General features: G+C 42.6%; 1 protein-coding gene across 1 annotated transcript; it reads right to left on the bottom strand.

The window, feature by feature from the left end:
• Nucleotides 1-825: 825 nt before the first annotated feature.
• ACTR8 (actin related protein 8) lies at nt 826-18,953 on the bottom strand. Its single transcript, XM_029050439.2, has 13 exons — nt 18,766-18,953; nt 17,538-17,708; nt 9,348-9,458; nt 7,899-8,003; nt 7,408-7,581; nt 6,739-6,832; nt 6,426-6,558; nt 4,875-5,028; nt 3,523-3,618; nt 2,705-2,845; nt 2,117-2,381; nt 1,580-1,743; nt 826-1,132 (listed from the first exon to the last, which is right to left on the bottom strand). Exons 1-13 carry the CDS (start codon nt 18,886-18,888, stop codon nt 989-991), a joined length of 1,875 nt encoding a protein of 624 aa, XP_028906272.1. The 5' UTR covers nt 18,889-18,953; the 3' UTR covers nt 826-988.
• Between the last annotated feature and the right edge of the window lie 3,527 nt (nt 18,954-22,480).

Here is a 22,480-nt window from a genome sequence, read left to right as displayed (position 1 = left end):
GACCGAATTGACACTTTCTACTTACCTTTGACCCATTTATAGATTTTGATCCTGTTTGCTAAAGTTAAAAACCAAAGTGCAAGAATAAACTCATTTTAATCTTTCCCAGAACCAAGAGCAGTAGGCCATCTGGAGGTTAGTAAACTGTCCAGCTAAACAGAAGAGCAAGACTTTAACCAAGGAAGGCTGGCTTCTAGTTTGTCCAAAAGAGTTAGTCTTGTTAGAGGAAAAGTTTTAAGTAAACTTTATGGAACATAATTTTGTAACAAATTACTAATCCTTCTAGTAGGTGAAATGAAGATTAGAGTTAATTTTTGTCTTCAGCAATTCCAATCAATGGTATTTATTGAGCACCTATGTGCAGAGCACTGTACTAAGCACTGGGGAAGATAAAAGTTAATCATGTCAGACACACTCCCTCTCCCATATGGGGCTCATAGTCTAAGTAGGAGGGAGAACAGGTATTGAATTTCCACTTTTTTTTAACAGATGAGGAAAGAGGCACAGAAGTTAAGTGACTTGCCCAAGGTCAAACAGCATGCAAGTGGTAGAATCAGGATTAGAACCTAGGTCCTCTGACTCCCAGGTCCAAGAGTTTTTCACTAGACCACACTGCTCCTCTTGTTAGGTAAGAGTAAAGAAATACTCTTACTGATTGTCTCAAGTGGCAGCTGGGTGTTTGAAACAGTTCAGGTGAATGTAATCCCTTTTAGAGATAGTTCAAGGTTTAATGCAGCAAGTGGAGCTGTGAGACTAGTGCTCTTTGACAAAAGTAAAAAGAATTTAGGAATATTATTATTCTTAAATGACTACCACTCAAGCAGCTAGAGCCTTCTGACCTGACAATTTTAATCAATATAAAGCTGATTCATTCTCCTTGCATGAATCACAAGCTAAGTCAATAAGTTAAAAAATATCTAATATGCTGTACAAATTTTTCACAATATAAAGTTTCAGGCTTGCTTTACAGTGCCAAACTTCTATTATATTACCACACAAACGCAGCTCTCTCTCGTAACATGCGAACCCCGAAGCGTTGCCATTCTCGTTGATAAACCCAGAGTTCTTGTGTTGTATCCAGGCAGGCTAAAACTGCACCCCCTTTCCATGCGATCAGTCGGGGGTCCATATCCTAGTTTTAACAATGTAGAAAACCATTATTGTGCTTTAAAAAAAAAATAAAGCACATCTGTAATGCTATTTACTATATAACCACCTCAGTTTCAAAATACTACTGTCTTTGAAACTATTTTTATTAGTAATTTTGAGAGAAGTGGGTTTGGTGATTGTTAACACAATGCTTATTAAATTTTAAAGGTGAAGACATCTTTTCTCTCCATTATAGGTACCCTCAGAATGTCCTATAGTTAAGCAGAGGGTTTTCAAGATACCTATATTTGAATTCCATTTAAGCTCTTTGTTCCCAGTGATCTATCTCCCAGTACTAAAATCAGCACCAAAGCTAATTTTCCAAATATGCTGCTGGCAGTTTGGGTACGGCATTAGGGGTCATAAGGTTATTTTAACTTGACAATGATTAGATTCACACATTTCAATGAGCAGCATTGGTGCAACATACCTTAGGCCTTGTTATCACTTCTACATTTTCAATAACCCTCCGAAAGGAAGGAGGCATTTTGTTAAGAATTCTGTGTTGCAAGAATTCTTGAGCTTTATGGAACATCAGACCTCCTCCTACTACCAAGATGGAACTATACATCTTCTTTTTGGTATCATCAGATGCTGAAAAAACCAAAGAGTAACATTCTATTTTCACTGCAATTGTCAATAATAATATAAGCACTATTTACTAAATTCGGGTGCTATGTCTTAGGCAATGTACAGTGCACACAAAAAGACAGTCAATACCCACAATACCCACCCAAAAAGTGCTATAACCTAGTTTGATTATAATAAAATAGGGCCAAATTCTGTGGGTCTAATTAGGCAGCCATTACAATGATCTAGCAGAATTCAGAGTCTCAGCGTGAGATGTTGTGGAAATCCTGTCCAAAATATTTTTTGATTAAGGGAAATAACTCTTTCTGGGCCAGTAAATATAGGTCAGCCTGCTGAAGCTCCCCAGTTTCGGGCTAGGCACATCAAATTCTCTTACCACAGCAGTCAATACTATGCAGGATGGCTTTGTCCAGAGCCAGGGCTTTCCCTTCAAATTGGGAGATAGCTGTTTTTCTGGACATCATGGCTGTTGGGGTTTCCTCAGAATCATTGCCAGCTGTCAGGCAATCAATTTGGGAGGGCCCCAATTCCACTTCCTGTGAATGGATCCTCTCTGGGATATCTGAAGACTGACCACGCAGTTCCCCCTCGAATCCACCAGGTTTCGACAAGGACTTCCGATCGGCAGTGGCTTTTGCAGACTTAAAATGAGAAGGAATAGTTCAACATACCAGGTAATGACTACAACAGTGTTCTGCATAAGTCTGATTCCAGGGGCTACTTTTCACAGAAGGGTAGCATCTGGCCTCTCTTCTCCCTTACTGCAGTAGGAGTTGTAGTAAAGGCCTTCTTCTCTGAGCAGGGCAAGGGAATTCACTACTACTACAGTACATGCACACCCCCCCACATATAAGCACAGTCAATCCCCCAGTGGTCTCGTGATACGGTATCAACATTATGAGTAAAAGTATTCTTACTTCTCTCCTATCCTAATATCACCTCTGAATAGGAAAGAACCACTTACTTGTTCTTGCTTGCTCTGAGTGGCTAATAGATAATGCTCATCATGAGGATCTTCAGGATCGCCTTGTGATCGATGTTGTAATGCTGTCATTTTCTGTCCTACAATTCCAAAGGTAGCTGGATAAAAAAGAGCCATGGGAGCCTGGGAGGGTAGAAAGGAAAAAGGTGATTTCTATTTGGCAACCGTTGAACAATTTGAACCTTTGGGGGAAAAAAAATCAAAAACCTCACACACCCTGAAAAAAATGACTTCAGTGATCCACAAGGTTTTTTTCTTTCAAGAATTCAGTACACAGGCCTTGCCCACAGGTACAGAGGGAATAAAATGCTCATTTTTGGTGGTACATTAAGTCAAAATTATTCTAGTAGCAAGAGTGTAACTAGACATCATTTTGACAAATGAGCAATCTGTCTTGAGAGAATAGCAGTATCTAATTACAAGAGAAAATGCTATATGTAGTAAAAAGGAGCTCCTTGCAATTTGTTACATTTACAATTTGTTATACTGACATAAAAGGAATTCCTTCTTAAAGTGTTAGCGACAACCCAGACAAAGGGTTGGTTAAATGTGACATCAGGGATGTTAACTAAAATTTTATCCTGGGTCACGTGAATGAATTACTCTTTGTTTTGTGAGTGATCTCCACTGCCCTTGGCTCTCTTAAGGATGGTCCCACCAATCAGCAATAAGTTCATCACAGCCCCCACTCTGAATTGGTGATGAAAATATATTTCCTATCAACTTAGACTCATTCAGATGAACTTTATATATTCTCTCTCTCACAGAAACAGGGTCAAAATAACAGAGCTAAAAATTACCTGTAGTTTTTCATCTCCTAACCGGAACTGATAGAGTAAGGCCGGGGAGTCTGGATGCCGAATCTGAAATTCATGATCTTGAAGTCCAGAGATATCCTGATATTGAGGAAGTGTAAAGAGTTAGGAAATTTTGAAAAGTTGGACGAAAAGTCTCCATATCACAAGCATTTTCCAATTCAGATCCTACTACTTTCTTAATGAACTGAGGTACATCCAAGATGAAAAAAATCCCATGAAACTTTTCCATGTCCTTTAGCTTTATCGCTAGATCCCTCTTTCCTCTACATTTACAAAACTATACTAATATATAGTCATTTATCTCCTTACTAATACAAACACTCCACTATATTTACCAAGATAAAACTACAACTCACTATCGAGTAACGCTGGCAGCTACGTTCCTACAATCACATCTGCCGATCAGGTACCTAAATGTATCAATATTATTTCAAAATAATAAATATATGTTCCCTCCCCGGCACACTCCAGATTGGATGAGGAACATGGCAAATATTTTATGCTTAACAGACTGTGATATTTTACTCTACAAGTTACAAGAATACAGCACCAATTCTTGCTTCTGAAATGAGCCAAAACAAAAAGAGGGAGAGACACAGGCAACTGCCTTGCTTCATATGTCACATAGGAAAAACCCCACTATACTTGCTTGACTGTAAGCTCCTCCAGAGCAGAGACTGCAACTCCTAACTCCTGTACTCTCCCAAACACTTTCCCAGTGTTCTGCACATAGGTGCTCAAATGCTGTTTATTGATTGAAGTGTGACCCAGACTGAGAACCTGATTAAAGCAAGAGGAATTTGTTTCCTATGGCTATTTCATTATCACTAGATACGACGAGCCCTTGATAGAGTGAATTTTTTCCTGAGTATATGAATTCCCTATAAGTTTTTGCCTGTATGTCATACATATTTACATACATGATGTACGGATAGACCCTTAAATGCCCATGGAATACTTAAAACTACTTGTAGTAATAGTATTTGAGAGGCCATTTGTTGCAATGGACTGTACTAACAGCTTGGAATGTACAGAGAAGTGACGTGTTCTCTGCCCGCACAAAACTTACACTCAAACCATATTACCTGAAATGAGGTAAGAAGTCAACTTACGTTTTTCACAGAGCTCGAAGTTTCACCACAATGCTTTTACTTAGCTAATATCACTTCTCCAGAGATTCCTCCACCCATAGCTTTCCCCTAAACCACATAACACTGGGATTTTATTTTGTGGTCAGTTTTTACAGTGACCACATAACTTCTCTAACATTTCACCCTGAAAATTCCCAAATTAATTTATTAAAATGAGAAAAAGATATTTTATCTTCCTCTTACCTGATCTAAATGACAAAGAGTTTCTTTCAGGTGCTGAAGGAGAAGGCAATCCATTTTATTGGCTAACTGACAGTCTCTGTAAGGGAACCCAGCTCGCTGCATAAGCCAATAAAAACATCTTGACACATCAGATCCACCATATGCCAGGCAAAGCCTGAAAGAGACAAAACGATAGACTATTTGAATCACCTGGGGCAGAAGTCTTGGTAAACTGCAACTAAAGGAGGAAAATTGACAATTTTAGTATATTATATATTAGTATAGTTTTGTAAATGTAATGACAAAAATGACAATTAACAACAAAAAATTCGAGGGCAAAGTTAAACATTCTCTGAACACTAAATGGGCCATATCAGCAGTAAAGCAATCAATCGATGATATTTTACTGAGCGCTTACTGTGTGCAGAGCACTGTACTAAACACAATACAGTAGTTGGTAGACACGATCCCTGCCCTCAAGTAGTTTACAGTCTACAGGAGGAGACAGATACTGAAATGCAATATAGATGGGGGAAATAGTACTATGAGAGGGTGAGTATCAGAGTGCTGAAGGGGTACACAGCCAAGTGCATAGGTCCATTCATTCATTCAATCGTATTTATTGAGCGCTTACTGTGTGCAGAGCACTGAACTAAGTGCTTGAAAAGTACAATTCTGCATAGGTAATGCAGAAGGGTGAATAGGGGAAATAAAATCATAGATAGGGAAGGCCTCGCGGAGATGTGATTTTAGGAGGGTTTTGAAGGTGGGAAGAGTGATAGACTATTGGCTAAGCAAGGGAGGGAAGTAGATATATATTTCAGCCACCCAAAATCTCTCTTGAATAAGAGGAAAGCACTTTTTGTTGTTGCCTCTATTCTCTGCTTTGCAAGTGGAGACAAAGCTACAGCTTGGTTAGTGCACAACTGAACTCAGACCCATCAACCAAAATGTATAAATCCAAATATTGGGGTTTCACAGAACAGGGGCATTTGAAGCCTAAGCCGCCATTTCCCCTACCCATCCTCGACCCCCTGCATCGCCTGTGCACTTTGCTTGTGGGCAGGGATCGTATCTCCTAACTCTATTGCATTGTACTTTTCCCCAAGCACTTAGTACAGCACTTAGAATCACCACAGGCCTCGGAGTCAGAACACCAGGGTCCTAATCCTGGTTCCGCCACTTGTCTGCTATGTGACCTTGGGTAACTCACTTCACTTCTGTCTCAGTTCCCTAATCTACAAAATGGTGACTCAATACCTGTTCTTCCTCTTACTTAGACTGTGAGCTCCACGGAGGACTGGATTATCTTGCGTCTACACCAGTGCTTGGCACAGTAAGTGCTTAAATACCACAATTATTATTATTACAGTGCTCTGCACACAGTAAGTGCTCAATAAGACACCATTGATTGATTGGAGCCCATGTCCAGCATGGGAGGAAAAAAGTCAAGACCAAGTAAAATGCTTTTCATGAGCAGTTTTTTTCCAATGATTTGCATTCCATAGTCACTTGAATTTACTAAGACATAAACCCCAGAAAAAGCACAGCCAGAGCCCGCAAGTTCCTTACCTAGTGTTTCGATGGGACACTCCATCTTCCACACAACACACACTGGTCTTCTGGTCCCCAACATCTACTATGCACGCACTGCCTAGGCCGCTTCCAAAAGTAGCACATACCGACTCCTGATGGACTACGATACCTATGTATGAGAGAGCCGTCAAACTCAAATCTGCTTCCACATGCACCTTGAGAAAAAGAGACTCTAGCTCTATAAACAATTCAAGTAGTCTCCCCAAGCATTTTGGATTTTCCAGGCCACACACAAGAAAACAAACTCAAATTATTGCTATTGGAATCAAACGGGGATTATGTGTTTTACCTGAAAAGCCCATTTTCATTAGGATCATATTCACCGTTTCTTTAACATGCTGCTTATTGTAAATGTCTGGAATTAGCAAGATGCATCTGTAATACTAAAAAGACAGAATCAGTGTTCCTGACCAAATCAGTTAAAAATTCATATATTCTCCTCTGCCAAGCTATCAGAATAGATAATTCCAGTCCCTGTAAATGCCTTTTTTATTATTATTAAAAGCTTATGCTTCAGCCTGACACCACCTGACAAGTAGTAGTGAAGCAGCGTGGCTCAGTGGAAAGAGCATGGGCTTGGGAGTCAGGGGTCATGGGTTCAAATCCCTACTCAGCCGCTTGTCAGCTGTGTGACTTTAGGTAAGTCACTTAACTTCTCTGTGCCTCAGTTACCTCATCTGTAAAATGGGGATTAAGACTGTGAGCCCCACGTGAGACAACCTGATCACCTTATATCCTCTCCAGTGCTTAGAACAGTGCTTTGCACATAGTAAGCACTTAACAAATGCTATCATTATTATTATAGTAGTAAGTATGGACAAACAGCAAAGTTGCAACTTATTAGACAGGAAAAAACTACTAAAAAAAAAAAAATAGCATGAATGCACCTGGGCTTCTTAAGAATTCCCCAAAAATTCAACGTTACCTCTACTGAAGAGAACTAGAAGTTTTAGCTCACCTTTAGATCTTTCAAGGGGATTTCCAAATACTTCTGAATGGCATGGGACCATATGACTTCAAGATCAGCCAGCAGAGCTGTAAGAGAACCCCCAGGCCCTGGATGAATGTTCAACTGACCTCTACGGATAGGCCAGTGAATACTGTAACAATCCAATGGATTGACATATAGGGCCTTGGAGAGGGGGAGAGAGAGAGGAGGAGAAAAAAAATTGATTATCTTGCTTTCCAGAGTCTTATGAAAATCAAAGGAACAGAATTGAAGTTGTGTATTAATATGTTGAGAACTCAGATCATGACCATCTAAAGCAACGAAAGGATATGTCGTTCAATGACACCGAGAAGAAAACTGATTAACACTCAACCACATAATGAATGATAAGTAAAGATCATATTTCTCCATTTGCAGGTCCACAAGTTACTCAATCTTTTACAGTGCAACTACTTCCCACAAAAAAATTTCCCTCTCTCTTACTACTGAACACCTCCTACCTCTTCTCCTACCAAATACTCAGGATGATGGGATGTGTTTGTCCACTTATTTCCAGAGCAGTGATCTAAAATTGCAGGCCGCATCTGCTTGTTGTATGATCGTACCTAAAATTGAACATTATTAAAAATCACTTCACGTTACTGTGCATTTTATGCAAGGAAGGAAATAAAATAGAAGGCTCTTGTACGACCAAGTCTACCACTTTCTAAGTCTTCCATTCTGCCCCAGACACCATGGCAATTCAGTAATTACCTTTTTCTTTTCTGATTAATGATTCATGACAAGAAAATGGAAAAAAAGTCCAGCAGCCCTAGAATGTATATCATTTTTCTCTTATACAACTCTCTTAAATTTTCACATTTGTAGCATTTGTGCAAAGTGTGGATTTGAGATCAATGCTTTATAACTACTTTCACATATACTAACAATATTTGGAATGGTTACATAATGTATGAGTTAAAAGATTAATATTGCTTTCTGCTCTATGAAATGCACAGTATGATTGTCAGATTTATGTTTTGCAACAGCAAATTATGAACTGGAAATCAGAAGTGTTTATTCCTTGTAGAGGAAGCATCATCTTCAAAAAATCAATCAATGGAACATATTGAGCACTTACTGTGTGCAGAGCCCTGTATAAACTCTTAGGAAAGTACAATGGAAGTAAAAGACAGTCTCAGATGTCAAGGAATTTACAGTATTATGGGGAAAGCACACAGACTCAGCTATACAATTAGTGAAGGAGGAAGAAGAATAAAAAGATAACTGGGATAGGAAGAGTCGGGAAAGAAATAAGTGAATAGTTAAGCTGAGTTACAGTCATTTCACTGATAACATTCTTGAAGACCCCAATGTCACAGTAACTTGTGATGTGCTGGATAGAACAATGTGATCACAAGAAAGTTTGCTATTCTATTCAAAACAAAGTGAAAATATATGTTCTGGAAGAATTGAAAAGATAAATCAGTATATGAATAAGTGCTAAAGATGGCTGTGTATGAGTATTTTAAAAGTTGGTTGCTGGAATGGTATTATCTGGGGAGAAGGCATTCAAGCAGGGAATGCTTCCTGCACAAGTTGGAATTTCAGGAGGGCTTTGAAGGTGGGGAGAGTTGTCATCTGGCTGGTTTGAGGCGGGGAGATAGTTCCAAGCAGGAGGAAGGGCACGAGCAATGAGTTGGAGATGGGAGAGGCAAGAGCAAGGGATAAGAGAAGGTGAGCTTGGGCTGAGTGGAGAGCATGAGCTGGGAATAGTGGATGAAGAGATCAGATGTGTGAGAAGGAGAGAGTACGTAGATCAAAACCTGGGTATGTGGTAAGGACAGTTGTATATTCTTACATGCTCATCTACCTTTCTCATTACCCAAGGAGAATCAGAGAAGGAGATATCAAGTAAGTGAGGTAGTAAAACTATGAATCTGAACAAACAGCTGAGAACAGTGAGTTACCTGATCAGGGGATACTGGGATCCGTCTTGCACCATTTGACATTTTTTTGGACCATATTGCTTGGTCCACCATTTTAAGGCCATTTTGTCTTTGTTCGGTACTTTCAGACTTCTAAAAAAGAACAGATTAGAGGGATTTGTGCCAGACAGGTAAAATTCTATACACAGAAATCAACATTCTTGGACAAACATATCACGACTCACAAGTGCTTCATAAAAATGGAGATTATCATAATGCAACCTGATCTTTAATCTAGAGCCTGCATTTTTCTCTACAAGTACATAAAGCAGTGAATAAAATGGTTGGTATTCTTGATTTAACATACCCAACTAATTTACTTTAGATTGCTTTTATAATCAATAGTATTTATTGAGTGCTTACTGTGTGCAGAGAACTGTATACTAAGCACTTACAGAGTTGACAGACACATTCTCTGCCCACAGGGAACTTCAATGAAGTAATCTTGATTAGGAAGAATTATGCTTACTTCACAGTTGACAATCCCAATTTTCTTGGTGGTAAGCAGCTTCCAACTACTGTAGGTATCCAAAAAATGCACACAAAACTAGGTCCAATGATCTGAAAACAGTTTTGATCATCCTTGACTTTTCGGTGTTCTAATAACCAACAGAATCTCTATTTTTAAATTAACCTGTTTCAATATTGACACTAGCTCCACCTACCACCTACTTCATCAGCAGTAAAATGGACCTGCTGACCTTTGCAACTCCATCTGGTGTTCCAGGCCAGAGGCAGGACACGGTCAGCAGCATGACAGATTAGATTGAGGTACAGTGAGTAGATTGGCATTAAAGGAGCTAAGTGTGCAGGCAGAGTTGTAGTAGGAGAGCAGCAAGGTGAAGTAGGAGGGGGAAAGGTGATTAAGCACTTTAAAGCCAGTTGTAAAGAGTTTCTGTTTGATGCGGAGGTGGATGGGAAACCACTGGAGGTTCTTGAGTGAGGATACATAGACAATGTTTTTGTAGAACAATGACCCGGGCAGCCGAGTGAAGTATGGACTGGAGTGGGGAGAGACAGGAGGCAGGGAGGTCAGCAAGGAGGCCGATACAGTAATCAAGGCGTGAGAGGATAAGTGCTTTGATTAATGCGGTAGCAGTTTGGATGGAGAGGAAGAGCAGATTTTAGCGATACTGTGAAGGTTCAACCGACAGGATTTAATGAGACTGAATATGTGGGTTGAATAAGAGAGATGAGTCAAGATGAGTCGAGGTTATGGGCTTGTAAAACAGGAAGGATGGTGATCCTGTCTACAGTGATGGGAAAATCAGGGAGGGGACAGCCTTTGGGTGGGATAAGGAGTTCTATTTTGTACATGTTAAGTTTGAGGTGTCAAAAGGACATCCAAGCAGAGATTTCTTGAAGGCAGGAGGAAATGCGAGACTGATGACAGGGCAAGAGATCAGGGCTGGAAATGTAGATTTGGGAAATATCCGCATATAGGTGATAGTTGAAGCCATGAGACAGTATGTGCAAACCATTTCCCCCAACCTGAAATAATAATAACTGAAGTACTTATTAAGCTTCTACTATGTGCCAAGCACTGTACTAAGCGTTGGTGTAGATACAAGATAATCAGGTCAGATATACTCCCTGTTCACTCTCTAAGTAGGCTGGAGAACAGTTATTTTAAACCCCATTTCTTTGATGAAGGCACAGAGAAATTTAGATAATCGCCCAAAGTTGGTACAGCAGGAAAGTGGCAGAGCCATGATTAAAACCCAGGTCCTGTGACTCCAGAGCCCTTGCTCTTTCCACTAGGCCATGCTGCACTCTGCATTTTGCTATATCCAATCACTTCCCTTAACTACTTCCAAACCCACCTCCCCCATGTAGCCTTCTCAGATTAACCTCACCCTACTTCTGATCATGTTTTCCTACTCTACCTCAGCACCTATGTATGTTTTTCTCTCTAGGTCTTTCAGTCAATTAATCAGTAGTACCTATTGGTCATCCCCTATGTGCAAGAGCACTGTACTAAGTGGCTGGGAGAGTACAGTAGTTAATAGGTATGACCCTCCGTCTTCAAAAAGCTTATAGTGAGGGAGGCAGACATTAAAATAATTTCTAAATAGGAGGAAGAAAAAAGGGATATGTACCTGAGTTCGTGCTTAATATGGGATCAATTGTATTTATTGAGTGCTTACTGTGTGCAGAACACTGTACTAAGGGCTTGGGCGAGTAGAATATAACAATATAACAGACACATTCCCTGCCGACAAGCTTATAATCTAGAGGATGTAAGATGTATGTACACAAAAGTACTACAGTTGGTGCTAAAGTACTGAACAGGCAGTAGAGAAGAGAAACAACATATTAGAAATTAATTGGGGGTGGCCTCCTGGGGGAAATATGATTTCACAAGGGCTGTGAAACTGGGGAGAGAAGCGGTCTGGTGTACGTGAAGTGTGAGGGACTTCTAAACGGGGAAAATGGTGTGAGCAAGAAGTTGGAGAAGGAAAAGATGAGAATGAGATACAATGGGTAGGTTAGCTTGAGAGGAGTGAAGTGTGAGAGCTGGGGTGTAGTGAGAGAAGAGAATCATTTACTAGGTGGGAGAAAGCAGATTTGAATACTTTAAAGTCTATGGTCAGGAGTGAAGAAAAATGGGTAAACATTGGAGGTTTTTGCAGAATGGGGAGATGTATGAAGAACATCATTCTACCGATGGTAAATTCCTTACCACCAGCTTTAAGACACTTAATCATGTTTCTCCATTAACTTCACTGATCTACTACAACCCAGTCTGCATATTCTGCTCCTTTAATGCCAACCTACTGCCTGTACCTTGATCTCATCTATTCTGCTGCTGACCTCTTTCCCAGAGCTCCCTGACTCTTTATACTCGACAGTGCACTGCTCTCCCCACCTTCAAAATCCTCCTATCTCCTCCAAGAGGTCCTCTCTGTGACCTCATTTCTCCTATCTGCCCCTCTTGCCCACTCTGTGTAGCCTATGAACTTAGCTTTGTACCCCTTAAACACTTTTGATATTCACCCAATCCCAAAGTATTTACAGTCTCTCTTTAGTTTCTCTTTATGGAAGAGAAGCAGTGTGATATAATGGATAGAGCATAGGTCTGGGAGTCAGAAGGACCTAGGTTCTAATCCCAGCTTTTCCACTTGTCCACTGTGTGACCTTGGACAAGTCACTGTCTCTGTTCCTCAGTTCCACCATCTGCAAAATGGGGATTAAGACTGTGGGCCCTATGTGGGACAACGACTGTGTCCAACCCGATTAGCCTGTATCTACCCCGCACTTGGTACAGTGCTAGCACACAGTAAGTGCTTAAATACCATTAAAAAATATATTATACTCTATTTTCCCTATCCATATTCTATTTTAATGTTCATTTGTTCATTCAGTCATATTTATTCAAGAGCGCTTACTGTATGCAGAGCATTGAACTAAACACCTGGGAGAGTATGCTATAACAATAATCTGTCACTCCCTGTAGACTGTAAGGTCCTTGTGGGCAGGGACCGTGTCTACCAACTCTACTGTATTCACTTTCATTAAATCGTATTTATTTAGCGCTTACTGTGTGCAGAGCACTGTACTAAGCACCTGGGAAGTACAATTCAGCAACAAAGAGAGACAATCCCTGCCCACAACAGGCTCACAGTCTAGAAAGAGACAGACATCAAAACAAGTAAACAGGCATCAATAGCATCAATATAAATAAATACAATTAACAATATATATATACACATCACCACAAAACAGGCATTAATATAAATAGAATTATAGATATGTACATATATATACACAAGCGCTGTGGGGGTAGGAGTGGAGCAAAGGGAGCAAATCGTACTGAATGGTCCTTTGTGCTCCACACGGAGTAAGCGCTCAATAAATACCACTGATTGACTGATGGATTACTTTAGACAAATGATCCAGGCAGTGGAGTGGAGTATGGATTGGAGAAGGGGAGATCCCAGAAGTAGGGAGAGCAGCAGTGCCTGGATCAACGTGGTGGCCGTTTGGATGGAGGGGAAGGGGCGGATTCTCAAACTGCTGTGGAGGAAGAACCAGTAGGATTTGGTGACAGAATGAATATGGGGATTGAAAGAGAGAGGGCAATCAAGGATAATCCAGGATTGCAGATTTAGGAGAAGGCGGGGACCGTAATGTTATTGACTTTGGTGAGAAGGAGAGGATTTAGGAGGGAAGAAGAGTTCAGTTTTGGACAAACATTTTGAAGTGTTGGTGAGACGTCCATGTAGAGATGTTCTGGAGGTGGGAGGATGTAAAATTCGAGAAAAGAGAGGTGGGGGCTAGCAAGGTAAACTTGGCAATCATAAGCAGAGAGGGCTCATTTGAAGCTGAGAGAGATGAGCCACCCAACCAAATCAATGGGTATTTAAGGAGCACTGCACTAACTAATTGGGAGAGTAAAATACTTAGTAGACATGCCTTCACCGAGTGCTGAAGTAGAATTTACTGAGAGCCCACTTGGCTAGAACAAGCATACTACACCAAGAGCTCAATCAACACTATGATTTTCAGCTACAGAGGTCAAAAGAAATAATTGAGCACGCATGTATAAATAAGAGTGCTAAAGAGGGTGTAAATAAGTTCATAAATACTAGAGTTGGCTGAAAGGATGATATGGCTCAGGGTGCCAGGAGATTAACTGGGGAAGGCTTACTGGAGGAGGTGGGATTTTGAGGATTTGACAATGGGAAAGACAGTGTCATCAGGTGAAAGCCTGTGATGGTGAGGAGCAAGACAGGTACAGAGCAAGGACGATGGGGAATTGGCCCATGACAGGGTGGGGAATGTAAAAAAAGCTCCTCTTCTAGACGGTAAGCTCTTTGTGGACAAGGAATATGTCTATTAAATCTGTTATATTGTACTCTTCCAAGTGCTTAGTACAGTGCTCTGCCCACAGTAAATGCTCAAATACCATTACGTGATTGAAAAGGAAGATCCAGAACTGAGCATAAAGACAACACCCAAGGTTAGAGGGCTGGAAGCAGAGGAAGAGTCAGTGAGACTGAGGAGCAGCCGGAAAGTTGAGGTAACAGTTTCAGTAAAAACAAAGTTAGAGAGTGGTTCCAGAAGGAAGTGATGCAGTGTGGAAGGCATTAGAGAGGTCAGGGTGGATTAGAATAAAATGGAATCCATTAGATTTAGCAATGAGGAGGTCACTGGTGATCTTGGAAAGAGCACTTTCAGTGGAGGGAAAGGGGCAGAAACCAGATTGCAGAGGGTCAAGAACAGCAAGTGAATACAGTCTGTTCAAGGAATTTGGATAGGAATGGGAAGAGTAGCGTGGTCTAGTGGAGAGAGGATGGGTCTGGGAGTCAGAGGACCTGGGTTCTAATTCCAGCTTTGCCATTTGCCTGTGTGACCTTGAGCAAGTCACTTAACTTTTCTGGGCCTCAGTTACCTCATCTGCAAAATGGGGTTTAAGACTGTGAGTCCAGTGTGGGACATGGACTGTGTCCAACCTGATTCACTTGTTTCTACCCCAGCACTTAGTAGAGTGCCCGGCACATAGGAAGCACATAAATACCATTAAAAAGAAAAGAGCAACGGGGCAACAACTGAAGAGTACAGTGGGAACCAGAATTTTTTTTTTTTTAAGGGTAGGGGAGGCATGAGCACATTTGAAGGCAGTGGGGAACAGACCATCAGAGAGTGCGTAATTGAAAATAGCAGTCAGGGAAGGAAATATGAGTGAATGCAAGTGCTTTTAGAAGGTGAGAAGGAATGGGGTTGGAGGCACAGGTCAGGAGGTGAGATTTTCAAAGCAAGCGGGAGATGTCTTGGGAGATAGCTGAAAAGTATAAGAAAGTAGATGTGGGAGTGAGTTGGGGAAATTTTGGGGAGCTCACAGCTGATTCTGATTGGGTCAAGAAAGTAGCTGGCAAGGTCATCATCTGCAAGAAAGGGAGAAGGTGAGGGCCTGGGGTCTTCAGGAGGTAGTTGGTCTAGAATAACTGGTGGGTGCCAACTTTTCCTTTTGAGCACAGGAGTGAATTTGGAGGTGGAACCTTGAGGAGACAGGGCAGGAAAAGGTGAGAGAAAAGAGGGAGGGAAAAGAAGAGAAAAATCAGTCAATCAATCCCTAGGCCCTCATGTCCTTTTCTACCACTCCCTTTTGCGTTGCTCTGATTTGCTCCCTTTGCTCACCCCCACAGCACTGATGTACATATCCAATAATTCATTTCTATTAATGTCTATCTCCTGCTCTAGATTGTGAACTTATTGTGGGCAGTGAATGTTTGTTATGTCATATTCTACTCTCCCAAGTGCTTAGTACAGTGCTCGGCACACAGTAAGCACTCAATAAGTGATTGACTCAACGGTATTAAAATAAAAAAATAAATGTAGTATTTGTTAAGTGCTTACTATGTGCAGAGCACTGTTCTAAGCACTGGGGTAGACACAGGGGAATCAGGTTGTCCCACATGGGGCTCACAGTCTTAATGCCCATTTTACAGATGAGGTAACTGAGGCACAGAGAAGTTAAGTGACTTGCCCACAGTTACACAGCTGACAAGTGGCAGAGCCGGGATTCAAATCCATGACCTCTGACTCCAAAGCCCATGCTCTTTCCACTGAGCCACGCTGCTTCTCCAATATATTAATATAGTGTTTACTGGGTGGAGCACATTGTACTAAAGGCTTGCAGGGAGGATGTATTAGACATGTTCCCTGCCCACAAGGGGCTAACAGTCCAGCAGAGGAAGGAATAGTAGGTACAAAAGGAGGACTCTGCCTCCTCCACCACTTCCCCTCTGATCTTCACTGGGCACTAGGGTAAGATGTGAGTGACTACCTTAGTCCAGTCTCTGAACTGTCCATCTGCTTGTCTCACCCCCACCCAATTACATCCTCTTACACGACCACACTGTAGAAGCCACAATGCAGCCATGGCACCAGAGTTCTGATTCCTGCTTACGCCCAGCCCCAACTCATGTCCTTAGGACTCTAGGCTGCCCTTGCCCTACAGAGAATCTAGCCTACCAAGACCCCAAGCCCAGTTTGTACCGTGAGAACCCGAGCTGCAAAGAACACATGCTGCAAAGACTCCAGTCTGAGTCAAATCCGCACGCCATCTAGAAAGGCTCCAACTGCATCTGACGGGACAAGAGGAGGCCGAGCTGGCTAGTTATGCTAGCCTTCCTCCCCTAAAACCCGTGAGGGCAAAGTTAAATGGCATCACTCCCAGTGCCAAGTCGATGATGGCCATGGTCCCCATGCCGTGGATGCCTGTGAGCATGAGATTTAATGAGGGAGAAATAATGCAGCTGACCAGAAGGTAGGGCACTGCCACTTCAGCAGTTCCATGAAATTTAAACAACTGAGTCCTCACAACACCCCCTCACTTGCACTTATGAACAATTCTCAATGCTCTTATTACACTTATCTGTAATTTACACTAGTGTTTATCTCCTGTTATACTGTGAATTCCCTGAAGGCAGAAATCATGTATACTGGTTCTACTGCACTCTCCCAAGTGGTCAGAACAGTGTTCTGCACAAAGTAGACATTTGATAAATACTATTAATGAAAACTGTAGTTTTTAAATGCTTACTGTGTGCCAACAATTACAGCAAATGCTAGGGTAGGTACAAAGTAAACAAGTCGGACATGGCCCCTGTCCCTCACGGGGCTCACTGGCTAAGGAGGAGGAGAACCCCACTGTAGAGATGAGCAAACTGAGGGCCAGAGAAGTTAAGTGGCTTATTCCAGGTCACAAAGCAGGTAAGCGGCAGCACCAGGATTAGAACGCAAGGGCTCTGCCAACTGGGTCCATGCGCTTTCCATTGATTAAGACTGACTTGTGGCTGAAGTCTGCCTGATGCCTAGATTTCCACCCAGAGTGCTTGGCAGCATAAGTACAAGAGGGAGAAAGCATACTGGGGAGGTAACTCAGGGCTGGGGGTTGGTGATGTGAGATCAAAGAGAAGGATACCTGCACTTTCAACTTTTATACCTTTAATTCACACACTTAATCTACTTGTATGTTCGTGTTTTCATACTCTGCATTTCCCCCTGTAGATTGTAAGCCCTCCAAGTGCTGGTATTTTGTCTTATTCCTCTTTGGAAATTCCTCACAGTCCCTCCTAAAGTGCTCAGCACCCTCAATAAATACTGTTGAAGATGATGATAATGAGACACAGCCCATTAAGATGCTCTGCATCTTAAAAAGCTTACATTAAGTCCCTCTCTCAGAAGCCAACTGTCCTGGTAGGGGGACTGTCCTTGTTGCTTGTGTCTTCTCGCAATTACGTGAGGAATGCTGAGAGGGAGTGTATCTGTGGCTCTACCGATTCTCAGAGTTGTTGAACCAGGATGTATCACGACAATGAAGTTGCTCTGTATCTGCTGCAAAAAACACACAACAAAAATATAGGAATCCTTAGGTAAATTATAGTGACTTGACGGTCACCATTCCTCGTTATGCCAAGTACACCAGAGTAGACAGCCTTTGGAGAACCCTCTGCATTTCCTGTCAAATGAAAGGACTGCAAGGGGCACAGGCTTGGCCGATGAGTGGGGAGGGGAAAACAAGCCCCATGGGAAAGGGTGCTACTTAGGAGAAGGGTTCCATAGACAACAGGAGGGGCCAAGGTGAATGTAGAGGGCTCTATTAGGGGGTAGAGAGCCTATTCAGAAATCTGTTATGAAGTTATTCCTGGTAAAAAGTATGCGTGGTCACAGGGGCCAGGGATGGCTCGGCCCATGCGTTCCGGTAGCACTAATTCTAGGGAAACACTGTTGTGGGACCTTGGGAAGGTGCACCTCGGCGGGCTACACTGGGATGAGCAGAAGCATGGTCTAGCGGCAAGGACTCGGGCTTGGGAGTCCGAGGGCGTGGGTCCTAATCCGGGATCTGCCACTTGTCTGTTGTGTGACCTTGGGCAAGTCAATTCACTGGGCCTCAGTTCCCTCCTCTGTAAAACGGGGATTAAGACTGTGCGCCCCACTGGGACAACCTGATTACCTTGTATCTTCTCCAGCGCTTAGAAGAGCGCATGGCACAAGGATAGCGCTTAACAGATGCCATCGCTATGATTATAACACAGGGCCGGGGGCCCACTCTGCGGAGCCCATCTCAAAGGCCTGGTCCGGGGGGTAGGGAGCCGGGGAGCCATTTGTCCGGGCTTAGGCTGGTCTACTCCCTGTCCCCATAATGGGAATTAAGACTGTGAGCCCCATGTGGGACCACCTGATAACCTTGTATCTCCCCCAGCGCTTAGAACGGTGCTTGGCACATAGTAAGCGCTTAACAAATACCAACATTATTATTATTATTATTGTTAATGGGGAGGAGATCCTTTGAGGAATCTATTCTGAATGCTGAGCTTGAAGGGGGGGAGCTCGTCTAGCTCAAACGCCTCCTCTCGGGAGTTGGGCGAGGGGATGGAGGAGGCACTCTCACCTCCTGTAACGATTCGGGCACCTGGGCGGGGACGATGGGTCGCTTTACGCCGCGTTGCTCCTTTTCCTTTTCGCCACTCTTCTCCTTCCCGTTCTCCGTCTCCCCTTTCTCCGCCTGGGTCATCGCTCAGGCTTAAGCGGCTGCGAGACTCGATCTTAACGGAAGCGGTGGCGGCGGCGACGGCGACGCAGGCGCAGAACAGTCGTGGTGTCGGGCTTACAGGGGATTGTGGGAAAGCGAGGCCCGAGGAGGAAGAGGGAGGGGCGTACCTCAGAAACGGAGGCCAGTAGGGCAGAGTTGGCTTTGGCCCCCCCGGATTTGTGGCTAATGCCACGAAACGCTTACGCAGAGGCCTGGAAGGCTAAGAATCTACTGATTGGAGTAATTGTGCAGCAGCATGGTGGAGTGGATCGAGCAGTGAGAGCCACAAGGACACGGGTTCTAATGCGGCCTCTGTCACTTGTCTGCTGTGTGACCTTGGACAAGTCACTTCACTTAAGCGCTTAACAAATGCCATTAAAACCTCATCTGTAAAATGCAGCGTGGGTCAGAGGTCATGAGTTCGAATCCCAGCTCTGCTACTTGTCAGCTGGGTGACTGTGGGCAAGTCACTTCACTTCTCTGGGCCCCAGTTACCTCATCTGGAAAATGGGGATGAAGACTGTGAGCCTCACGTGGGACAACCTGATTACCCTCTATCTACCCTAGTGCTTAGAACAGTGCTCTGCACATAGTAAGCACTTAAATACCAACATTATTAAAATGAGGATTGAGACTGAGCCCCACATGAGACACGGACTGTGTCCAACCTCATTTGCTTGTAGCCGCCCCTGTACTCAGTACAGTACCTGGTATATAGTAATCACTTAAATACCATTATTACTATCCTTAGAGAGGCCTCCATCTCACAAGACCTAAACGAGGGAACTGGGGTATGGAAAAGAGAAGTAGGGCCCGGTGGATAGGGCACGGGACTGGGAAGGAAAAGACCTGAGTTCTGATCCCCAATCTGCCACCTGTCTCCTGTGTGGCCTTGGACAAATCACTTCACTTCTCGGAGCCAGTTTCCTCATTTGTAAAATGGGGATTAAATCCTATTCCCTCTTACCTAGACTGTGAACTCCATGTGGAACAGGGATCGTGTCCAGTCTGATTATCTCGTATCTACTCCAGCACTTAGTACAGTGCTTAGCACAGAGTAAGTGCTTAATAAATACCATTAAAAAAGGGTACCGCAGGCTAATGGAGGGAGCTCAAAAGCTGGGAGAGGCAGTTACTGTGATTTGGCGGCCTAGGAAATCTAAGCTCCCCTGGAGGAAGAACCAAGAGCAACAGTAAAGAATCAATAACTTTATTACTTCTGGGTCAAAGATTTTAATCTAAAAAAAAAACAAAACTTTTTTTCTCTTCAAATTTGGTACATACCTTTATTTAGAAGCTGTCATTGCCTAGACACTATCACATAAAGTACAAGGGAATGCCACCACTTTATATTTCAAGTGCCTTTTTAAATGAAAATTCCAATTGCATGATTAAATGCAATTTCAGGTTGAAGCAGAAAGTCGACAAGAATATAAAAACGAAATCTTTGGTGTGTGGCAGAGTGAAGGAATGGGAGTTAGTGTAAAAATGAAGACTCAGGTAACTAAGAGTCGATGACCTAAGACAACAGCAGAGATTCAAGTTTTTACTGCGTAAAAGATGGCAATGTTAAATCACTTCTATATTTTTTCACCAAGAAAACTCTGGCCTACATACCAGAACGACTGTAGATGAAGATGGGACGTTCTAGAGATGTGTCCACAGAGTCGCCATGGGTCAGAAATGACTTGAAGGTATTTGACAACAACTGAGAGTCAGATAAGAGTCAGGGCTGTCCAGGATGGGACTTCGAGTAATTAAAGTCTAGTAAGACCTACGTAATGACAGTTTCCACTGAACCCTGTTAGCATGAGGAGGGACAAAATATTAAGAAAGGAAGCTCACAGATTAGCTGATTCCTGTCCATGCTCAAATTCAGAAATTTGATAAGAATGCAGGAGAAGCAATGTGGCCTAGAGGAGAAAGCATGAGCCTGGGAGCCAGAGGACCTGGGTTCTAACCCCAGTTCTGGCACCTAGGTTTCCTTGGGCAAATCACTTAACTTGTCCAAGGCTCTCATTTCCTCAACTGCAAAATGAGAATTCAATACCTGTTCTTCCTACTTAGACTGTGAACCCATGTTGGAATAGGGATTGTATCCAGTCTATCTTGTACCTATCCCAGCGCTTAGAAGAGTGCTTGATACATAAGCCATTAACGAGTATCTTTTTTTTTTTAAAGCAACCCCTAGACCTTTTAAAGGTAAGATTTATAATCTTCAAATAGCAGAACACCTTGACTTTGATATCCCAATAAATTCTTCTTAGGACTCTGGAAAATGGCAAACTACATACACACAATTTGACTATCAGCCAGCTTCTCCAAATCTGTGCATCCTGATGGTTGTAAACTCTCCTCCCGCTGGGTGGTGTTCACCTTGCAATCCTCCAAAACTGTTCTTGTGTCAGAAATGACTATTTTTAGATCTTCCCAGTTGATAAAACACCAGATGATACAGCTTCTAATGTAATGTAAGCCCGTCAAACGGCAGGAACTATCTGTTGCCGACTTGTTCATTCCAAGTGCTTAGTACAGTGCTCTGCACATAGTAAGCACTCAATAAATACTATTGAATGAATGAATATCTACCATGTATTCAGTTCTGCCTTCCTTAGCATGTGTTTTCACTGTGCATTTTGGTTGGAGAAGAAGCATTGCCTAATGGAAAGGCTATGGGCTTGGGAGTCAGAGGACCTGGGTTCTAATCCCAGTTCTGCCACTTGCCTGCTGTGTGACCTTGGTCAAATCACTTCACTCCCTGTGCCTCAGTGTTCCCAACTGTAAAATGGGGGTTCAATACCTGTTCTCCCCCCTACTCAAACTGTGAGCCCCATGTGGGGCAGAGACTGTATCTGGCCTGATTAACTTGCCTCTACCCCAGTGTTCAGAACAGTGCTTGGTGCATAGTAAGGGTTTAAATTCCATTTTAAAAAAGAATGCCATTAAGACTGTAGCATTTAATAAAAACACTAGGTGCTGTTCTTTAGACATTCCAATGAAATAAAAGCACAATATATAAAATATATCCCAAGGAAAGGCTATAGTAAGGTCTACATGGGCAAGGAGATCACTTCCATTTATAAACAGAAGAGGCGATAATAATAATGATGATGGCATTTAAGCACTTACTATGTGCCAAGCACTGTTCTAAGCACTGGGGGAGATATAAGGTAATCAGGTTGTCCCACGTGGGGCTCACATTCTTAATCCCCATTTTACAGATGAGGTAACTGAGGCACGGTGAAGTTAAGTGACTTGCCCAAAGTCACACAGTTGACAAGTGCCGGAGCCAGGATTAGAACCCACAACCTCTGACTCCCAAGCCCGTGCTCTTTGCTCTGAGCCATGCTGCTTCTCTGACAGGAAAATAGAACCAAAAAAAAAGCTTCAGGTTCATAAACAAATACAATCCTGTACTTCATTAATGTCTTTGCCTGCTACTTAATGGCTTCTTCAGGTTTGGAGTTTAGTGTGAGTTCATACTAGGCAAGTATGAAAAGGGTCATGGTTTTGCAAGATGAAAATATTAACTACAACTGGATTAGATGTTGCACACTATACAAAAAGACTTTGA

The sequence above is a fragment of the Ornithorhynchus anatinus genome, chromosome X1, assembly GCF_004115215.2.
Source record: "Ornithorhynchus anatinus isolate Pmale09 chromosome X1, mOrnAna1.pri.v4, whole genome shotgun sequence".
NCBI lineage: Eukaryota > Metazoa > Chordata > Mammalia > Monotremata > Ornithorhynchidae > Ornithorhynchus > Ornithorhynchus anatinus.
This window is presented reverse-complemented; position numbering and strand designations above follow the sequence as displayed.